At 40.3% G+C, this 22,104-nt stretch overlaps 1 protein-coding gene across 2 annotated transcripts in view; it reads right to left on the reverse strand.

Moving 5' to 3' along the window:
• Positions 1-22,104, reverse strand: part of LOC148853257 (retinal-binding protein) — a 139,278-nt gene that overhangs the window by 78,766 nt on the left and 38,408 nt on the right. For both annotated transcript variants that reach the window (XM_088945250.1, XM_088945249.1), the window contains exons 4-6: positions 9,857-10,013; positions 9,681-9,759; positions 222-262 (exon numbers count right to left, since the gene is read on the reverse strand). In XM_088945250.1, coding sequence (XP_088801376.1) covers positions 222-262; positions 9,681-9,759; positions 9,857-10,013 — 277 coding nt within the window. The remainder of the gene's footprint in view (positions 1-221; positions 263-9,680; positions 9,760-9,856; positions 10,014-22,104) is intronic.

Raw genomic sequence — 22,104 nt, forward strand, 5'->3', positions numbered from 1 at the left:
TCCTTTGTATTTATAAAGCAAAATGTAATAAAGAGAAAAGAGCAGAAATGGTTTGAGGCTGATATGTTATTTCCATTTAAATACTACAACATGAGTAGAAACAGCAAAAAACAGTGCATGTCAAGCTCTGCTCGTTTTCTATTTTCTGGATAAGTGAAAAAGAATTTACCAAAGAGGAGAAAGAAAGGAATAAGAAATACAAAAGGAAAAGAACAATGTACCCTTGATCATCATTTATTTGCCGTATAAAATCAAGTAGGACCTGCATCGGATGCAAGAATTAGAAGATGGAACTAATTGGGTGACACCCAACAGAAAACATGAAACTATAAAAGCAACTTTGAGAAATGCAACATGAACTACGGGGTGAAGATAGATTAGAAGTTAAAAGAAGTGAATCACAAGCTATAGTATCCTGATACCTTAAAATATTCAGAATACCTATGTCAACAATGATAAGTTACTAACTCCAGTATCAAATATTGTTTACAAGTTTCAAGCTTATGAGCATTTGCAATAATGCAAAATTTAATACTCGCCCAAGAGGCCATCAAGAACCCACCAACAACAAAAACATGACTTCCAACAGTTTGTAAACTCACTATAGTTAATTGATACTGGTTTTGAGGGTAGTTGCTTTACATGCTGTGTGCCCATTCGGCCCAGTTTCTCTACATAGTCTCATGCTTATAAGTTAACAAAGACTCAATTGTTATGTCCTATTTTATCCCACTTGTCGTGCCTTTTAAAATGTCAAGATGGGGATAACAATTGATAGTGGGTGTGAGGTTGGACGATTGTACTATCTAGATGGTGGTGGTTTGTAGAAAGCATTGCATACTATATTAACTCCACCAATGTCATTCTTGGTTGGGCCATTCATCTCTTCTCATCCTAAAGCAGTAAGTTTCTACCTTAGTGTCTGTTATAGACTTGCACTATGAATCTTGTTAACTTAGTAGACATCATAATGTCATTTGCTCCAAAAAGTGATAATAGAGTCTCAAGTCCTTGTGAACTTGTTCATTATAATCTTTGGGGTTCCAATCATGTTGAATCATATAACACATTCAAATACTTTGTAATGTTCATGATAATTATTCAAGAATGACTTGGATTTATTTAATGAAAAAGCATTTTAAGTTGTTTACTATCTTTAATTCTATGTTGAAATTCAAAATCAATTTGGTTTTTTTATGAAAGTGTCTCTGTAATCCTGATTTTATATCATTAATAAAATTTCACTGTTATTGATCCAAAAAAAAAAGTGTTTCTTTCCAATTACGCAATGAAATATTTGCAGAACCTTTTCAATCCTATTTTGATTCTTATGGGATTATTCATCAGTCTTCTTGTTCATACACACCACAGCAAAATGGTGTGGCTAAACAGAAAAATTAACATTTAATTTATGCAGCTTGAAATCTATTAATTCAGATGTTAGTGCTCAAAGTTTATTGGAGTGATGCCACTCTAACCTCTTGTGTCATTATAAATCATATGCCTTCTTTCATCCTTGGTGGCAAGTCTCCTTCCTCTCTTGTTTGTCCCTCTATACCTTTGTTTTCTCTCCCCCCCTCAGATTTTTGGTTGTGTATGTTTTGTGCATCGTCTTGGTCTTTGGTTGGATATACTTGATTCTTGAGTGCTCATGTGTGTGTTTCTAGGACGCTCTCAAACTCAAAAGGGTCACAAATGTTATAGTCCTGCACTTTACAAGTAATTTGTTCTTCCTGATGTTTCATTCTTTGGGAATGTACCCTTTTTCTCTATAGTAGAATCTTCCCCTTCTCCTATTCCTCTCTCTTGCCATTGCAGAGTCCTTGTAGGTTGTCACTATTAAGGAGGCTACACAACCACCAAATCATAGAGTGTACTCCAAGTGAACATAGAAACTGGTTGATCCAACTCCAATTTCTATTGTGCCTGTAGAGAAAATGGTTGACCAGCTTGTGGTCCCACCACCTGCTCATATGTTCTTTCTTGTCTACAGTACTGTTAGAATTTTTCTGTTGTTTCTAGTGACAGGGGCATTCCTGTCATTGTACCACTTAATGTTGAAGACTTAATTTAAATGACATTTGGGGCGGCAGACCAAGAGTGCCGAATCCTCACATTCTCTTCTTTTCTCTCTTCCTCTTCTCCTCTTCTCTTCTCTCTTCTTTCTCTCCTCTTTTCTTCTCTCCTTTTTTTCTCTTCATTTCTGGTTTATTTCTCCTTACTAGACAGGTCTGAACCTTCTTGGTTTCAGACAACTTGGTATCAGAGCAGGCCTAAACCTGGCTTAGGCTCTCATGTAGGTGTTGACCATCCGACTACATGAGAGTGTTCTAGGGATGGAAGCTTCAACTTGAGTCGCCTGGCTCTTGGAGGTCATTGGAGATCGAAGAAGGTGCCCAAGATTCAAATCTCTTGGAGAGTTGTCCAGTGACCAGGAAGAATCGGAGAAAACAGGTTGGTTTCTGGTTTAGAACTTAAATCAGAGATTGAGAGTGGTGCCCAGTAATTTCTGGGTTGTTTTTATTTTTCTGGACAGTTAAAGTGTCTGAAAATTCTTTGAAAATAGTACAGCTATTCGGCTGTTCTTTTAGATTGCTTCAACCCAGAAATTTCTGGGTTGTTTTCATATTTTTTGGACTGTCAAGTGGCTGAAATATCTCTGGAATCAGTATTGCTGGTTGTTGTTTCTCGTGGACTGCTTTTGGGCACCTGTATGGACTGTTCTCTGGACTGTATTACTTTTTGACAGTGTGGTCTCATCTACTGCCCACCTTGTGTTTGTAAAAAGGCCTGTGCACCTATACGGACTGTTCTTTGCTTCCTTTGAGTATTGTTTGGTCAGTACCTGGAACTTCTGCTTAGAAAAGGGTTTTGGACAGTGCTGTACTCCTCATTCAGTGATTATTTTTGGTCCACTTCAGCATCGAAATGGCTGGAAATGAGAACAAACCAAATGGAGATGGACTTGTTGGAGCTGTAAACTCTACTGATAACAGTTCATTTCAGATTACTACAGTCAAGTTTGATGGAACAAACTATTTGGAATAGGCCTAATCAGCTGTGATGGCCATTGGAGGGAGGGGAAAACTAGGGTATGTGATGGGAGACACAAAGAAACCAGCACGGGAAGACCCTTCTCTTGCTAAACGGGTTCAAGAAAACTATTTGGTAATGACTTGGTTATGCAACTCTATGCAGCCCCCTATCAATAGAAACTATCTTTGGGCAAAAACAGCTAAGGAGATTTAGGACAATATGAAGGAAACCTATTCCCAGCTCCTTAATGGTGCTAGAGCCTATGAACTGAAAATGAAGGTGAATAATCTTAAACAGGGGGAGAAACCTATGTCAGTCTATTTCTCCACCTTGAAATCATTGTGGTATGAGATTGATCACCTTGACACTATTGAGTGGGAGAGCCAAAAGGATGCTGCTACATACAAGAAATTGGTTGAGAAAAATAGATTGTTTGAATTCCTGGCTGGGCTGAACTCTGACTATGACATTGTAAGACAGCATTTTCTCACTAGAGAGTGTGACTCTTTATCTCAAGCCTACTCTCTGGTACATAGTGAGGAGAGTAGAAGGAAAGTTATGTTGTAGACCCCATCTATGGAATCAGCTTTAGCAGCTATAAAACCAAAGACTGGAGGTGATAAGGAGAGGGAGATAAAGAAGGATGGAAAGAGGGATGTGTCTTGTGACTACTATAAGAAGCCAAAACAACTAAGGACACTTGTTGGAAGCTTCGTCCTCAGCTAATTCCAGAAAGACTTAGGAACAAGAAGGGAAATGCTAATGCAGCTATAAACACAGGAGTTTCATCTATAATTGTGACCACAGGAGCTCCATCCACTCCCAACACTAGATCTAGTTCTCTTGATGCATTGGTTGCTGTTAGGGCTGCTTTATCTCAACTGGAGAACGGAGTTGGTGGCTCTGGACAGTCTCATTCTACTTCCACCTCTGCTTTTGCTCAATCAAGTACAAGGGCCTCTGCCTATCATGCCTCTACCCCAGGTAACACTAGCCATTTTTGGATAATTGATTTAGGTGCATCTGATCATATGACCAGTTTATCTTCATTATTTCACACCTATTGCTTGTCCTCTAGCAGAGACAAAGTGCTATTGCTGATTGCTCTCTTGTCCCTATTTCAGGCAAGGGAGACATCAATGTCTCTGATGCTATTTCCTTATCCTCATTTCTACATGTTCCTAAACTAAGCACTAATCTGCTTTCTGTCAGTAGTATCACTAAACACCAGAACTGTTCAATAACCTTTTTCCTTGATCATTGTGTTTTCCAAGATCTGACTACCAAGAAGGTGATTGGAACTGGCCGTGAGACGAATGGGATCTACTTGCTTGAACATCCACCTGGGAAGAGGAAAGAAGATGAGAAGTCTTTTGTGTCACAGCTTGTGAGTCAAATTATGCTTTGGCATAATTGAGTGGGTCATCTCTCTTTTGGGTCTTTAAAGAGTCTTTTTCCTTATTTGTTTGAGTCAATCCAAGTGTCTAGTATGAAGTGTGAGTGTTGTGAATTGGCAAAGCATTGTAGATCAACTTATTCACAAAGTAATAAAAGTTCTACTCTTTTTGAAATTGTGCATACTGATATTTGGGGGCCTTATCATATTTCGGCTATAGGTGGGTACAAATACCTTCTATTGTTTGTTGATGACCACTCTCGTTTTCATGAGTTTACCTCATGCGCTCTCAGGATGAGGTTCCCACTTTGACCCGCATTTTTCATCAAATGATCCTGACTCATTTTGGGGTTAAAATAAAAAATCTCAGATCAGATAATGCCAAAGAATATTTTGCAAAACCCCTATACTCTTATCTCCTTGAACATGGAGTGATTCATCAAAGCACTTGTCCTCATACACCTCAGCATAATGGTGTAGCTGAGAGGAAAAATACACATCCTTGAAGTTGCAAGAAGCATCATGCTGAATACTAATGTTCTTATTCGTTTCTGGGGGGATGCCATTCTTACTGTTGTTTATCTCATTAACAAGATTCCTTCATGGGTCTTGGACATCAAAGCTCCTTTTAACTTGTTGTATCCTGATAAGGATCAGTTCTCTATTCTTCCAAAAACCTTTGGTTGCACTTGTTTTGTCCAAACCCTTGGGCCTACCCATTCAAAATTTGATCCCAAGGCTGCCAAATGTATTTTCCTAGGGTATGCACAAAATCAAAAAGGGTATTGTTGCTATGGCCCTGTCTCGAGAACCAAATTTGTATCCATAGATGTCATCTTCTTTGAAGATGTCCCTTATTACCCTAGGGTTTCACCTCAAGGGGAGAGTGGTGAGCAAGGTGTGCTTGCTCGAGATGTTCCTTTGCCCATTCCTATAAGTGGAGAGGAGTGTATTGAAGGGAGTTGTCAATAGTGTAAAGAATTGAGGGTGTTTCACAGAAGATGGTGGCGGCAAGTTGGTTCTAGTAATGATCAGTCTAGGCTAGTTCCCATCTCTTCTACAGCACCAGATTTAGGTATTGCTTCCTCCTTACCTCCTCCTACTGATGACATACCCACTCCTACTGATGACATACCCTCTTCCACTACTGTAGCTCTGCCATCCTCAGATGACCTTGACCTTCTGATTGCAACATAAGGGGAAACGTTAGTGTACCTTATCCTCTGCCCATTGTATCTCTCTTTTCCTTTCCTATGATCACATTTCACCATCATACAAGTCATTTTTAGCCTCCATTGCTGCCATTCCCATTCCTAGAACAGTTCAAGATGTCCCTGAGTAGAAGGAAGTAATGAAGGTTGAGATGGATGCCCTTGTAAAGAATGATACTTACTGGTTGATCAACCAAGAGAGAAGAAACTTGTTGGGTGTAGGTGATATTCACAGCGAAGTATAATGCTGATGGTACAGTTTAAAAGTATAAAGCTAGACTAGTGGCTAAGGGATACACTCAAACTTATGGTTTTGACTACTTGGAGACCTTCGCACCAATTACAAAAATGAATACCATCAGGGTTTTATTGTCTCTTGTTGGTAACTTCTCTTGGCCTCTATTTCAGATGGATGTTAAGAATGCATTTCTAAATGGTGACTTGTAGGAGGAGGTGTATATGGAGTCACCTCCTGGTTTCTATAGTGAGATTGGTAAGAAAGTTTGCAAGTTGAAGAAAGCTTTGTATGGTCTAAAACAATCTCCAAGGGCATGGTTTGATAGATTCAGACTTGCTTTGGAAAGATTTGGCTATGTCCAATCCAAATCTAGCGACACTCTGTTCTTTAAAAAGAAAGAATCTACTTGGGCTCTCCTAGCTGTGTATGTGGATGACACTGTGGTGACAGGAAGTGATATTGATGAGATTAACCCTTTAAGTAGCTGCTGAATCAAGAATTTGAAGTAAAGGACCTGGGTGAGTTGAGGTCTTTCCTTAGGATAGAAGTGGTTAGGTCCAAGCATGGCATTTTTGTTTCCCAGAGGAAGTACGTTCTTGATCTCTTGGAAGAGACAGGAAAACTAGGAGCTAAGCCTGTTGATAACTCCCCATTGAGCAAAATCATAAGATTAATGCAGAGGATGGTGAGCCTCTAGAAGATAAAGGTATGTATCAATGGCTTGTAGGAAGACTCCTCTACCTATGTCTGACTCACCCCGACACTTTGTATGTTGTAAGTGTTGTTAGTCAGTACATCCAGTCTCCCAAGACCTCACACCTCCTTGCTGCTGAGAGAATTTTAGCCTACTTGAAGAGGTGTCCAGGCCGAGGTATGCTTTTTAAAAATAGTGGCCATATGAAGATTGAAGTATACACTGATGCAGATTGGGCCTGTTGTATTGATGATAGGAGATCTACTTCTGGGTATTGTGCCTTTGTTGGAGGAAATTTAGTTTCATGGAGGAGCAAGAAGCAAAATGTTGTTGCTCAGTCCAATGCTGAAGCTGAATACATGTTTATGGCTAATGGTGTTGCTGAAATATTATGGCTGAAGTGTTGAAATATTATGGTTGAAGTCTCTCCTTACAGAATTGGGAATTGAGTTTGAAAGACCCTTGATGTTGTATTGTGATAATCAGGCGGCATCAACATTGCTCACAACCCAATACAGCATGATAGAACCAAACACATTTCATCCGAGAGAAAGTTGCCTCTCAAGAAGTGTGCCTTCTGTATGTTGCCACTAATATGCAGCTTGCCGATGTCTTCACCAAGGCAATCAACAAAATCAAACTTGAGGCAGATTTAAGCAAGTTGGGAATGATCAATATATTTTCCCAACTTGAGGGGGAGTGTAGAGAAAATGGTTGACCAGCTTGTGGTTCCACCATCTGCTCATATGTTCTTTCTTGTCTACAGTACTGTTAGATTTTTTCTATTGTTTCTAGTGACAGGGGTATTCCTGTCATTGTACCACTTAATGTTGAAGACTTAGGGCCTGTTCGTTTGCTCTGAAGTTTGACATTTGAAAGTGCAATAATTACATTAAGAGGTATATTGGTATTGGTGAACTTTTCTTTCCTCTGAACTCTGAATGCAGAGAATGTTGTTCTTAACTTAGAATTCTGAATTCTGAAAATTATCAAATATCTATTTTGACCACATATATTAGAGTTTTTGTTTGTTTTTTTGGGGGGTATTATTGGAAAACAAAAATATGTATGATTGCACTTTAAGAGATAAGAGATAAGAGGAAACGAACAACCATTTTTCTCTTAAAGTTAAAAGATTCCTCGTAAGAGATAAGAGTTAAGAGGAAACGAACAGGCCCTTAATTTAAATGACATTTGGGGCGGCAGACCAAGAGTGTCGAACCCTCGCATTCTCTTCTTTTTTCCTCTTCTCCTCTTCTCTTCTCTCTTCTCCTCTTTTGTTCTCTCCTTTTTTTCTCTTCATTTCTGGTTTATTTCTCCTTACTAGACAGGTCTTAACCTTCTTGATTTTAGACAATTGTGCCATCATCACCCTTACCATTAAAGGGTCCACCTGATCTAGACCTTCTAGTAAATGTACTTGTACCAACTCATTATGTTTCTTTTGCTCCACCTGTCTCCTTCCTATTAGAAATTTGTTCACCTGTCTCCTTCCTATTAGAAATTTGTTCACCTCTCTCCTTCCTATTAGAAACTTGGGGCATCTAAAGTATTTCTTGGAAACTGAGATGACCAAATCAATGTGGGGGATTTCCCTTTCACAACGTAAGTATGTTCTTGATTTGTTGGAAGAAATGGGGTTATTAGGAGCTAAGCTAGTTAACATTCCTCCAGACTCAAATACTAAGACAACTAATAGTGAGGGGGAGCTATTGGATGAACCAAGAAGATATAGGCGATTGGTGGGTAAACTTATCTGTCCTACTATTACCAGACCTAATATATCATTTAATGTGGGAATGTTGAGTCAATTTATGCAAAACCAAAGGACTAGCTATTGGGAAGGTATTATCAAGGTGTAACAAATAAGAAATCTACCATAGGTTACTAGAAGCAGGGCTGAAGCTGAACACAGAACCATGACTCATACCACTTGTAATTTATTTAATTTGGTTGAAGCACCCATTATAGGAGATTAAAGTAGGTGTCTTTAGACTCTCTACACCAATAAGTTTATTCTCACTTATTCTATGACAACTAAGCTGCAATTCACATTTCTTCTAATCCTGTATCCATGAAAGAACCAAGCACATAAAAGTAGACTGTCACTTCGTGAAAGAAAAGGTCACAAGTGAAGTTGTCAATTCTTATGTGAGGTGATTAAATGTCATGAAGCTCCAGCTTGAGGGGGACTGTTAGAAGCTATATGTTTTGTTATATGTAGTGGAAACAGGGCATAAGCAAGGTTTAAAATGTCAGTGTCGGTGGAAATGTCGGTCATCCAAATATAAGAAACATGTCAGAAATGTCGGAAATATTGTAAAAAATGTAAAATATAGAATGATATTTTGTGAAATGATAAAAGAAGCATAGGCACACCCTTTTAAATCATTATCTTGTTTCAAATCATTAAACAGAGCTAAGAAACCAAGGTTATAGACGAAAGAAGATGTTCTGAAATTGCCCTATAAACTTTAAGATTTAGAGCTTCCCGATAGAATGAGTTAAAGCAAAATTTAAACTCAGAAAATGTAAAAAGTTGTAATAGATCAACCAAAGTGGTAAACATGTAAAAATGTAAAATACCATCACTTGTACTACACATAGAAAATGTAAAAAGTTGAAATGAATATTGAGCTAGCTCACAGTGGTAAACATGTAAGTTAGGCAGGCAATGACATTTACTCCACATACTTACAATATTGTCACCAACTTATGTTATAATACTATCACTTGTACTACACATAGTGCTGGTAGTGTTCACTAGGAAATGTGTTGATTCTAGTAAAATTTCATGTCACTACCCATGGAAGTGGAAATGGAAAATATTAGGGAAATTAGGGACATTAAACCATGATTTATTTGCATAAGTGTCTTTTTCTATTCCTACATGGAAGAGCTTTATGATGACATAGAGCTCTATATGTGGCTGTGAATAAGAAACAAAGAAGCCTATTAAATGCAACTTGAATGGTACAGCAAAAGAATAAAAGCAAAATGGAAAAAGGACCAACACAGATTACATGTCATATAGGAATATAGGATAGCAAAGTGATGTCCCCAAGAAAATAAAGATTTAAATACAAGCAAGTAATGAACATATACCTGTGGTACTCCTATCAAGTACTTCACCAGTGCCTTGTAGACACCTGTTGCAGATCCAAGCTGGGCTAACTGTTGCCGTCTGGAAGTGAAATCATGCATTAGAAGTCAAATTTTCCATTTTGCTATCCTATTCAAAGATTTCTCCATTAATGATAAATGAAAACAAGTAGTCAAACCTCTCCATTTGTTGTTTCCATAACAGAGCATATCGATCACGTAAACTTCCTCCAGAATTAACTAAAGCATTGACCTCAGCTTGTTTATTTCTCTCTGAACGCTCTCTTTGCTGTCTGATTATTGTACCACGAAAATCTTGAGGCATGTAAGTCATAACTGCAAATAATTCACAGATTCCCTGGTCAATCGTCAAGAGAATATCTCAGCACTTGCCTTAAGCATTAAGCACCCTAAAGAAGCTGTAATATATTACAAATTTAGTCGCTACCTGAAAATAACTAAAACAATGAAAGTCAAAAGTGTTGGATGTTCTGTAATGGCAACAAATGCATTTTTAATATATGATATACTATTTTCATTATAAAGAATGGTTGTTTAGGAAGTATACACAAAAACAATGAAAAGCAAAAGGAGTACCAAATGTGGAAATATATAGTGGCTTTTTGTATATTCTCAAGCCTGTTCATGGACCGGGTAGCCCGACAGCCCAGCCCGACCCGATATTTTTCAGGCTTGGACAAAATTTCAGGCCTGTGGGCTCGGGCTCGGTCTTTAATTACCGGGCCCGACTATTTTTCGGGCTGGGCTCGGGCTTTCTCAAATAAGCCCGCCCCGATACTATTACATATAATAGAAATATACATTATTTATATAAAATAAATATATAATATGTATTTATTAAACTACACCATAAATAGAACATTTTATGAGCAGATTGGGCTTGGGCCTGGACATTTTTTGTTAATAAAGAGGCAAAACCTGGACCAAACCCGAACCCAGCCCGGCCCGGCCCGTGAACAGGTCTAATATTCTCAATGTACAGTGTCTTATTGTACATGGGTGCTGGTTTTGATTAATGAAATTATACTATACCATTCCTCAAAAAAGAAGGCACAAAACGATAAAAAGGGGGAAGAGGGAGAAGTGGCACCTAAAGAGAGACAGGAGGAGAAATTAGAGAGAATATGGGAGAGGATCTGCACATTGTTGGAGTATAAAGAGGAGGAGGAATTAGATCAAAGAGAGAGAGCAGTAAATTCTCAAGAGAAGGACTACTACAGAAGCTCCGACTTGGGGGGAGAGGTGGCAGAAGCTAGTGCATTAACTAGGAATGTGAGAGGTTTGGGAAGTGAAGGAAAGAGAAGGGCAACTAAAGACTTACTAAGAAGAGTGAAACTGGACATAGCGTTGATACAGGAAACCAAGTTTGCAGAATTGGATAGAAGATGGGTTAGAAGTGTATGGAGATCAAGAGGAGTTTGTTGGACTTCGGCTCCTCCTTAGGGAGCCTCTGGAGGTCTAGTAACCTTATGAAGGGAGGATGTTGTAGAATCAGTGGAGGAGCGAATAGGAAGATTTTCTATGTTTTTAAAGGTCAGGAATGTGGGGGGATGGCTTCACCTAGGTTCTAACCAATGTCTATGGGCCAAACACTTATAGAGAGAGGAATAAGATGTGGGAAGAATTATATGGCATACGAGGTCTATGGGAGGGTCCTTGGTGTCTTGGGGGGGATTTCAATGTATTTAGGTTTTGTAATGAATCTAACAACCGTTAGATAGTGTATGCCCTTAGCTCCAATCAGAATGATGCACATTATGACATTTAATGTGTTGGTTCGGCTGTTTTTTAGTGTTTATGTTAGTCATATTTGTGTCTTAAGTTCTTAGTTATTGGGCCTAAACTTGTTTAATGTTTTATTTGTTTTATTTGTTTAGGTGTCCCATCACTAATCAAGGGCATTCTAGTCCATTCATGTAATATTATTTTATAATCATCTATATAAGATTGTAGGACCGGCTGAAAAGTTTATGCCGCCTTTCTCAAATCTTCTTCTTCTTCTTCTTCTTCGGCTGCTGTATTCCAGCAAACATGGTATCAGAGCACTAATCCATCTATCTGATTACAGCTGCCACTTTTTCTGCTCATCCCTATTCCTTTCTTTCTCCTCTCTCTCTCTCCTATCTTGGTCGCTGTGAAGAAACCCTAGGGCTGACCGTAGAACACAGCAAGGTCTGTATCTAGGGTTTCCCTTGGTTGTAGGGCCCAAGGGGAGTTTGTTCCAGCAATCGATGCCCTACTAGACACCTTGCAGCAGATAGTAGCCATTCGGCTGCTAAGAGAGATCTGTGTGGAACAGATCTAGGTGGAAGGACTGACTTCGAAAGTCCTAGTACAGATCGTACGGGTGATCACAGTCTACTACAGCAGAAGTCAAAGCCCAGTCTAGTCCAGAAGAGTTCAGCACAGTACCGAGGTGGATTGTCTTTGGTTTCAGACCTGTTACAAGGGGTTCTCAGACCTGCAACAGCTTCGGTAAGACTAGGGTACTCTCCTACACAGAAAGGTTACAAGTGTTATGATCATGTCACCAAGAAGAAATACATCACAAAAGATGTGGTATGTTTTGAGTCTCACTCCTATTTTCATTCTTCCCATAATCTTCTTTAGGGGGAGACTAGTGGGATGGAAGAGGATTCTTCTTCGCCCTCCTTTTTTGTGCCTCTTTCTGCCTTGGGCCTTCCATTTTCTCCTCCTGATCCTCCTAGTTGTAGCCTCCCAGGTGAACCTAGTGAGGCTCCCATTGCACCTGTTACCACTCTTGATGCTGCAGATGTTACTGAGGACACCAGTAAGCAACAAAAAGATATAAGAATCACCTACAACAGAAGGAAAAAAGACCCTTTAACTCATGGCAGCAATCAATCGGACTCGAATCAATCTGCTTCAGCAACTCCAGGTAATCCTATCACTCATACTTCTAATTTGGGTCTCCCCATTACTCTTCGTAAGTCTACCCGCTCTTGTACTATCTGACACCCCATTGCTGAATTTGTTTCTTACTCACGTTTATCTCCTCGTTATTATTCCTTTGTGTATGCTCTCTCCTCTGTGCATGTTCCCACTAGGTACTCAGAGGCAGTGTCTGATCCAAGATGGAAAGAGGCTATGTATGAAGAAATGAAAGCCTTAATGAAAGTAAGGACTTGGGAATTAGTGGATCTACTAGAAGGGAAGAACACTGTGGGATGCAAGTGGGTGTTCACTGTAAAGCATAGGGAGGACGGGTCCATTGAAAGATACAAAGCCAAATTTATAGCGAAGGGGTTTACTCAAAAGGAAGGGATTGACTACAAAGAGACCTTTGCTCCAGTCGCGAAGCTCAACACAATCCGGGTGTTATTGTCATTAGCTGCAAATTTCTCATGGGTGCTACATCAGTTGGATGTGAAAAACACTTTTCTAAATGGTGATCTACGTGAAGAGGTATTCATGGATCCTCCACCAGGTTATGGCTTTGATGGGAAAGTATGTAAACTGAAGAAAGCTTTATATGGCCTTAAACAGTCTCCTCGGGCTTGGTTTGAGATACTTTGTGGGGCCATGAAGAGAGTGGGATACACTCAAAGTGGTGCAGATCATACTTTGTTCATAAGGAAACAGAATAGCTAACTTACAGTACTAATCATCTATGTGGATGATATGGTGATTACAAGGGATGATCTAGAAGAGATAAAAATATTAAAGGAGTTCTTGGCTTTTGAGTTTGAGATCAAAGACTTGGGCCATCTGAAATACTTCCTTGGAATTGAAGTTGCTAGGTCACAAGAGGGCATTTATATATGTCAGTGGAAGTATGTCCTTGACCTTCTAGGGGAGATAGGTATGATAGGGTGTAGACCTGCAGATACTCTAATAGAACAGAACCATGGTCTACAGGAATCTATTGGAGAGGACTACCTTGATAGAGAAAGATACCAAAAACTGGTAGGGAAATTGATATATCTGTCTCTCACTCGACCAAATATTGCTTATGTTGTACATGTTGTCAGCCAGTTCATGCACTCTCCAAAGATTCCTAATATGAGAGCAATGGAAAGAATTCTTAGGTACTTCAAGACTTGCCCAGGAAAAGGAATTTTGTTCAAAAAACACAATAAAATCGAAATTGAAGCATATTCTGATCCAGATTGGGCTGGCTCTATTGGAGACAAGAAGCCTACTTTTGGGTATTGCACGTTTGTTGGAGGAAATCTGGTTACATGGCGAAGTAAAAAGCAGAATGTGGTTGCTAGATCAAGTGCAGAGGCTGAATATCGAGCTATGGCTCATGGTGTTGCTGAACTACTGTGGCTTAGGACCCTTCTTGGTGAGCTTGGGATAAAGGTCGAGTGTCCTCTCAGGCTGTATTGTGACAACAAGGCTGCCATCAACATTGCAAATAACCCAGTGCAACATGATAGGACGAAGCACATTGAAATTGACCGACACTTTGTTAGAGAGAGAATTGTCTCAGGAGAACTCTGCAATCCTTATACTCTTTCCGAGATGCAAATTGCAGATGTATTAACTAAAGGACTATCTTCAACGACGTTCTCAGACTAACTTGGCAAGCTAAACATGACTGACATCCATGCTTAGCTTGAGGGGGAGTGTTGGTTCGACTGTTTTTTAGTGTTTATGTTAGTCATATTTGTGTCTTAAGTTCTTACTTATTGGGCCTTCGTTATTGGGCCTAAACTTGTTTAATATTTTATTTGTTTTGTTTGTCTAGGTATCCCATCACTAATCAGGGGCATTCTAGTCCATTCAAGTAATATTATTTTATAATCATCTATATAAGATTGTAGGGCCGGCTGAAAAGTTTACGCCCCCTTTCTCAAATCTTCTTCTCTTCTTCTTCTTCTTTGGCTGTTGTATTCTAGCAAACATAATGTAAATGAATAAAGTACATATTTGATTCATGTTATTATGGTGTGTTTCTGTGTAATACCCTTAAATTGGACACATATGAGACTCGTGTTAGTTTAGAATCTTCATAGTCGTTGGATAGATTTGGGGAGATTTATCTTGCCAAGGTTGACACTGATGTGCCACCAAGTTGGTTGGGGTGGCTTGTCTCAGTTGCCAGGGTGAGACCTGAGGTACATGCAGTGTGAGTTTTCTTGAAACCCTGAACCGGACTAGAATTCTAGTATTGCCCTGGACCTTGGAGATAGATGGGCAAAACTGGATTGTTACACCTGACCCCTAAACTCGATTATGATACTACACTAGGTGTTGGATTAGGCTGTCTTTGATATGCTAATCAGTGAGATCCTTAAAGGGGGCCAAAACTTATGTATATTGGGACAGTCCGAGAATTCATCTGAGTGGGTGATCATAGTGATAGGATCAACCCCTTTGTTGGACAAAGTGAATGATCGGGGATGCACTCTCTCTGATGAAAACCAAAACTGTCGGCAGTCGCTTTCAACCGTTGAAATTCGTTTTGCAAAGTAAATTTATATAGAGATATACATATATATATTATGGTTTCAAAATGTTTGCAAAAGGTTTTAATTCCCAGGATCCATGTGAGTAGAGTGTGCTGCACTGTTCCTTGCAACCGAGGGAGAGGTCCTCTCTTGTCGGGCAGTGTTTGATCATTATGGGCTGAGAGGTTAAGTATAAGACCATTGAGGGTAATACCTGATGGGCTAATCTTGCATATGCCCACAATCCTTGGGTTTTTATAAGGTGGCTTGACCCGGAGACCATTTGGTGTAAATGTTGGGCCCATTAAGAGCCCATGGTGCTAGACTCAGGGGTTCACTGTCTCCTACAGTGAATTCGGCCAAGCTTTGTAATAGAGGCTAGGCTGAACCCATGTGGTTGATATGTAGATCAATGTTTGGGTCCCATGCCATATAAGGATAACCAACTAGGCAGTAGTTAGGAGGCTAAATGAGTAGATGGACTTAATGGGCCTAAAGCCCAATTCGAACTGGCTTAATGAGATTAATTAAAAGAGGGCGGTTCTGGGATTTAGACCAGCGGGTAGGATAAGGGATTGTCCCTATCCACTAAGAGAGTCTAGATCCAAATAAAGATTTGGATCAGAAAACTCCTAATTAGATTAGGAGGGCTGATCTTTATCTCCAGATAAGATAGGGGATTATCCTTATCTCTTAAAGAGAACCCAAATCCAAATACAAGATTTGGATTAGGAAACTCCTAATGGGATTAGGAGAACCTCTCTTTAAGGCTATAAATAGGAGAGTAGGGCAAACCCTCAAGGCACATCATCATAAATCATTTGATTGACAGCTGAATTCCAGAGAGAGACAACATAGTTTGACTGCACTGTCTCCTTCCCCTGCTCTTGCCGCCATACCATTTCAATTTCCACTTGTGGGAGCGATCAAGAAGAGTTCTTGATATTACCTTTTGGTAGAAAAGGTAATCTGAAGTCGTGCTCACTAGCCCTCCATCAGATTCTTGCTAAAGAATTCGGTTCTTGCTGAAGAACCATCCTGTTGATTCTGCTTCATCCTGCACCGTGTCATCTTCGGTGGAAGCAGTCTTTGGATCTTTCCTTGGGCGTGAACGCCTTCATCGGAGGTTATTACTACTTCGTATCAGGTATATCCCTCCACTCCCTTTCGGTTTCAGATCTGGTCTGGTTTAGGTTCAATATTGATCATTGAAAATGCAGTTTTCTAAAATAGGGAATGTGATTCCCACATGGGAGAGAAATTTTTGAAATTTCGCCCATACCTACAGGGTTCGGCCATCCATATGATGGATCTCTCATCCCTTCAACAACCCCCAAATAACAGTTACAACCAGCATGAGAAAGTTCAATGAATTCATTAATATTTGTGGTCTAAAGGATTTACCCCTCTTACAAGCCAATTTTACTTGGTCTAATTTCCAAGAGTGGGAGAACCATTGGAGGAACCTGATTGCTAGAGCCTTACCTAGAGTCACTTCTAATCATTGCCCTATCCAGTTAAGTCCTAAAACAATAGCCTTCGGTTCACGGCCGTTTAGATTTGAGAATATGTGGTTAACTCACTCGGAGTTTATGCACTTGATTGGGGATTAGTGAAAAGAAGATTTAAGAGGGGTGAAGTGGAAGGGAGTGAGATTCCACAAAAAGCTGAAAAGGTTGGGATCCAAAATCAAGGAGTGGAATAGGGAACACTTTGGAAGGATAGAGGAGCAAAAAATTAATTTGGTGTCTAGGATTGAGGAACTAGATTCTAAAGAAGCCCAAAGAATGATGAGTGAACAAGAAAGGGTTTTGAGAAGAAATATAAAGAAGGATTTGGAAGAGGCTCTTCTGAGAGAGGAAATTTCTTGGAAACAAAAGTCAAGACACAAATGGATTAAGGAAGGGGATGGAAATACAAAATTTTTCCATGCATTGGCTAATGAGAGGAGAAGAAAAAATTTCATGGCTAAGTTAGAGGTGAATGAGTAGAAAGGGATTTTAGTGAAGAAGAGATCAGATAGGCGATATTTTCAATGGATAGATCCAAAGCACTGGTTAGAAAGGGATTTTACTTCACCCTTGTTTGCCGAACTGAACCTGTTGAGAGAGCTGAGAAGAAGAAGAAGAGGAAGAAGAAGAAAGCAGAGTCTGATGTGTTCGAATGGGCACTGTTCATCAGCTGACACTGTTCACTAATATAAGAGCAATACATAATTTACATGAAAGGACCAGGATGCCCCTGATTAGTGATGGGACACCCAGTCTAATAAAACACGAGATACAATTAGGCTCAATTACTAAGGCCCATTAACTAGAGATTCTAATACCCAGCCCAGACAAGAGAATAACAACATATCAGCCGAACCAACAACCCCTTCAAGCCAAGCATGGATGTCAATCATGTTTAGCTTGCCCAGTAAGTCCAAAAATTTCACTGTGGTTAGCCCTTTAGTTAAAACATCTGCAATTTGCATTTCTGAGGGAGTGTAAGGAATGCAGAGTTCTCCTATGACTATTCTTTCTCTAACAAAATGGCGGTCTATTTCAATATGTTTTGTTCTATCATGTTGCATTGGATTATTTGCAATGTTGATAGCAGCCTTGTTGTCGCAGTAGACCATGCAACAACATTCTGTTTTTTACTTCTCCATGTAACTAGATTTCCCCCAACAAAAGTGTAGTAACCTGAAGTCAACTTTTTGTCACCCACAGAACCAGTCCAATCTACATCAGTATATCCTTCAACTTCAATTCTATTGTTTTTTCTGAACAGAATCCCTTTCCCAGGGCAAGACTTCAAATATCTGAGAATTCTTTCTACAGTCTTCATGTGAGGAATTTTGGGATCGTGCACAAACTGGCTGACAACATGAACGGCATAAGCAATGTCGGGACGAGTGAGGGGCAAGTAAATTAACTTCCCCACTAACTTCTGGTATCTCTCCTTATCAGGGTAGTCCTCTCCCATCGACTCCTGTAGACCATGATTCGGTTCTATTGAAGTATCTGCTGGCCTGCACCCCAACATGCCTATCTCTTGTAGAAGGTCAAGGATGTATTTCCGTTGACATATATAGATGCCCTCTTTGGATCTAGGAAGTACCTCAGTTGACCCAGGTCTTTGATTTCAAATTCAGCAGCTAGGACCTCCTTCAATTTGTTGATCTCCTCCTTATCATCCCCAGTAATTACCATATCATCTACATAGACGATAAGAGCAGTAATTTTCCCATTCCTCTTCTTTATAAATAGAGTATGATCTGCCCCACTTTGAATATAACCGCCTTTCTTCATGGCTCCACATAGCTTCTCAAACCAGGCACGAGGGGACTGTTTAAGGTCATAAAGTGCCTTTATCAGTCTACACACTTTTCTGCCAAATTCATAACCTGGCGGAGGATCCATGAATACCTCCTCATGTAGATCACCATTTAAAAAACCATTCTTCACATCCAGCTGATGAAGCTCCCACGAGAAGTTTGCAGCTAATGAGAGTAGGACTCTGATAGTGTTGAGTTTTGCTACGGGAGCAAATGTTTCTTTGTGGTCAACTCCTTCCTTTTGAGAAAACCCCTTTGCAACGAGTCTAGCCTTGTATCTTTCAATGGACTCGTCCTCCCTATGCTTCACGGTGAACACCCACTTGCATCCAACAGTACCTTTCCCTTCTGGTAGATCTACTAGTTCCCAAGTCCTTGCCTTCATCAAGGCCTTCATTTCTTCATTCATAGCCTCTTTCCACCTTGGGTCAAACACAGCCTCAGAGTACCTAGTAGGAACATGCACAGAAGAGAGAGTAGACACAAAAGAACAATAAATGGGGACAAGTGTGAGTAAGACACAAAATCCGCAATAGGGTATCTGATAGTACAAGAATGAGTAGATTTACAAAGTGCAATTGGAAGATCCAAGTCATAGGAATTGTAGAATTACCTTGAGTTACTGAGACAGGTTGATCCGAGTCCAATTGGTTGCTGTCATGAGTTGGAGGGCTCTTCTTCCTTCTATTGTAGGTAACTCTGATATCTTTCTGCTGCCTGTTAGATCCTTCAATAACATTTTCCACATCACTAGTAGTAGTCGGGCCAATGGGAGCCTCACTAGATTCACCTGGGATACCACAACTAGGAGGATCAAGAGGAGAAAATGGAAGATCCGAGGTAGAGAGGGGCACAAAGAAATGGGGAATAGAAGAATCAACCGGAGGGTCCTCTTCCATCCTACTAGTCTCCCCCTGAAGAGGATCCGAGGAAGATTGAAAGTAGGATTGAGACTCAAAGAACACATCTTTTGTGACATATATTTTCTTGGTGACTGGATCATAACACTTATATCCCTTCTGAGTAGGAGAATAACCCAAGAAGATTCCCTTTGTAGCTCGAGGATCCAATTTTGTCTTCTTTGGATCCTTGACATGTATGAAACATACACACCCAAAGACCCTCGGTGGAAGAGAAAAAACAGGGAGATGAGGGCAAAGAACCGAAAATGGAGTCTTCATTCCCAAAACCTTAGATGGCATTTGGTTTATCAGATATGATGCAGTGAAGATTGCCTGAGGCCAATAGCCTTTTAGAACCTTGTGCTGAAATAATAAAGCTCGTGCAGTCTCCAATAAGTGTCTACTCTTGCGCTCAGCAGCCCCACTCTGTTGGGGGTACTAGCACAAGATGACTGGTGAATCATTCCCGCATCCTCCATAAACAAGTTTAAGGATCTTTCGAAATATTCAGCAGCATTATCTGACCTGAATTGCTTGATTTTCTTGCCAAATTGTGTTTCAATCATTTTGCAAAATGCCATGGTTACCCGCGGCACTTCATCTCATGTCTTTAATAAGTAGATCCATGTGCATCGAGAATAGTGGTCAATAAAACTGATAAAGTATCGATAGCCATCCACAGAAACAATGGGAGGACCCCAAACATTAGAATGCACCAAGTCAAAAGGTGCTTGAATTTCATTACTAGAAGTTGAGTACACAGTTCTACATTGTTTTGATAATTGATAGACTTCACAGACTAACTTTTGACTTGACACACCTTGAAACAATTCTGGAAACAACATTTTCAATGATGAGAACTATAAATGACCTAGTCTAGTATGCCACAAGTGCAGCTTAGATAATGACTCCACATTAGATTGACCACTAGTAGTAGATGTTTGAAGGGCTGAACTGATGTCTGCATCCAGGTAGTAGAGGCCTCCACGCTCATGACCGCTCCCAATCGTTCTCTTCGTCAAACTGTCCTGAAAAACACAATGGGTAGGAAAAAAAGGTTATGCTACAATTCAAGTTCTTGGTAAGTTTTGAAACAGATAAAAGATTTGAAGAGAGATTGGGAACATGTAAGACAGATTTGAGGGAGATGTCCTCGCTTAGGTCAACCACTCCTTTCCCAGATATGGTAGAGAGGGAACCATTAGCAACCTTCATCTTGTCTTGACCAGACATTAAACGATAGGAAGAGAATAAGGAAGACATGTGAGTCATGTGGTCAGTTGCACCGGAATCAATAATCCAGGAGGTTGGATCAATGGAATTAGTTGCACTAAAGGCTGAAACAATACCTGATCTGGCAAGGGAGGCGGAAGCAAAAGAATTTGTCCTTAGGCGGGCCAGTGCCCGGCTAAGTATCTCTACCTCTTCAGCTACAAAATCCATAGGCCCATGTCCTTGGGAACTGGTAGTCTGTCCCGAAGAAGAGGAAGCAACTGTGGATGAGTGTTTGGAACCTCCATCGCTGTGACTTACTGCTAGGTTCCCACTTGTCGAATGGCCCTTCTGGTGCTTCTTCTCTTTCCTCAATGTTGCTGGTTTCAAATGAGGGTAGAGAACCCAACAGTTCTCTTTCACATGTTTTTCTCTCCCACGGTGAGTACACCTCAAGTGTCTCTTGTCAGAGAACTTGTTCCCTCTTTGGCTTGTAGAAATGAGAGCTGAATGTTCTTTAGATTGTTCTACTGGTTTAATCTGGGCATCAACTTGCATCTCCTTTCTTCTCACCTCTTCATTTCTCACAAGATAGTAGACATGATGTAGATCAGGCATCTCATCTCTTCCCAGAATTTGGGACCTTCTGTTCTCATATACCGGATCTAGGCTAGCCAAAAAGTTGAATGCTCTACCCTCTTCAACTTGTTTGTCGTGTTTCTCCTTATCTCTGGCATTCTCCCAGTCTATGATGAGGTGGTGATCCAGCTCTTCCCACAATCCTTCTAATGTAGCAAAGTATGTAGCAACACTCATGTCTCCCTGCTTCAGGGCAGCAATATCTTGATTCAGTCTATAGATTCGGGCATTATTCTTTTTCTGCCCATAGGTCTTAGACACCTTCTCCCATATCTTGGCAGCTGTGGAGAAGTGTTAAACCGTCCTAGCTACCCTAGGAGTCATTGAAGCAAGCAGCCAGGACATGACTGTAGCATTCTCTCTTCTCCAAACAGCATATTCAGCACTCTATTTCGGGTTCTTTCTTTTGCCTGTCCAAATAGCCTGTAAGATCCCGGGATGTGATAAAGAGCATGGCCGAAACAGACCATTCCCTAAAGTTGTATTCATCAAGTAACACACTTGTTATCTGTAGGCTGTGCAAATTAGGGTTCTCCAGATTAGGAGACCTCCCACTAGTCCTAATATCTCTAGAAGAAACTTACCCATATATGAAAGACATGTTCTCCGACTTGCAAGAGTACCAAAACTGTCACACAGGTTATGTGAAACCTCTTCAGACTTCCGGACATTGCAGCACTGTAATCTCAGACCTGAGGGTCTGTTTTAGGGCTGTAATACCCTTCCCACTCTGCTGTACTGCTCCACTCACTGCTGTCGCAAGCTGCCACTTACAGTTGAAGTGTCGAGCCAAAAAAAAAAACTCTGCTGTGTTTGGCCACTGTTGCCGCAACCCTGACCTAGCTGTTGTGGCTTCTATCACACACCAATCACTGCTATCGCAGGTTAACCTTCACCCACGAACTGCTCTAGGA

This window comes from Nelumbo lutea, chromosome 5 (genome assembly GCF_056320005.1).
Source record: "Nelumbo lutea isolate HS-2025 chromosome 5, American lotus-T2T, whole genome shotgun sequence".
NCBI lineage: Eukaryota > Viridiplantae > Streptophyta > Magnoliopsida > Proteales > Nelumbonaceae > Nelumbo > Nelumbo lutea.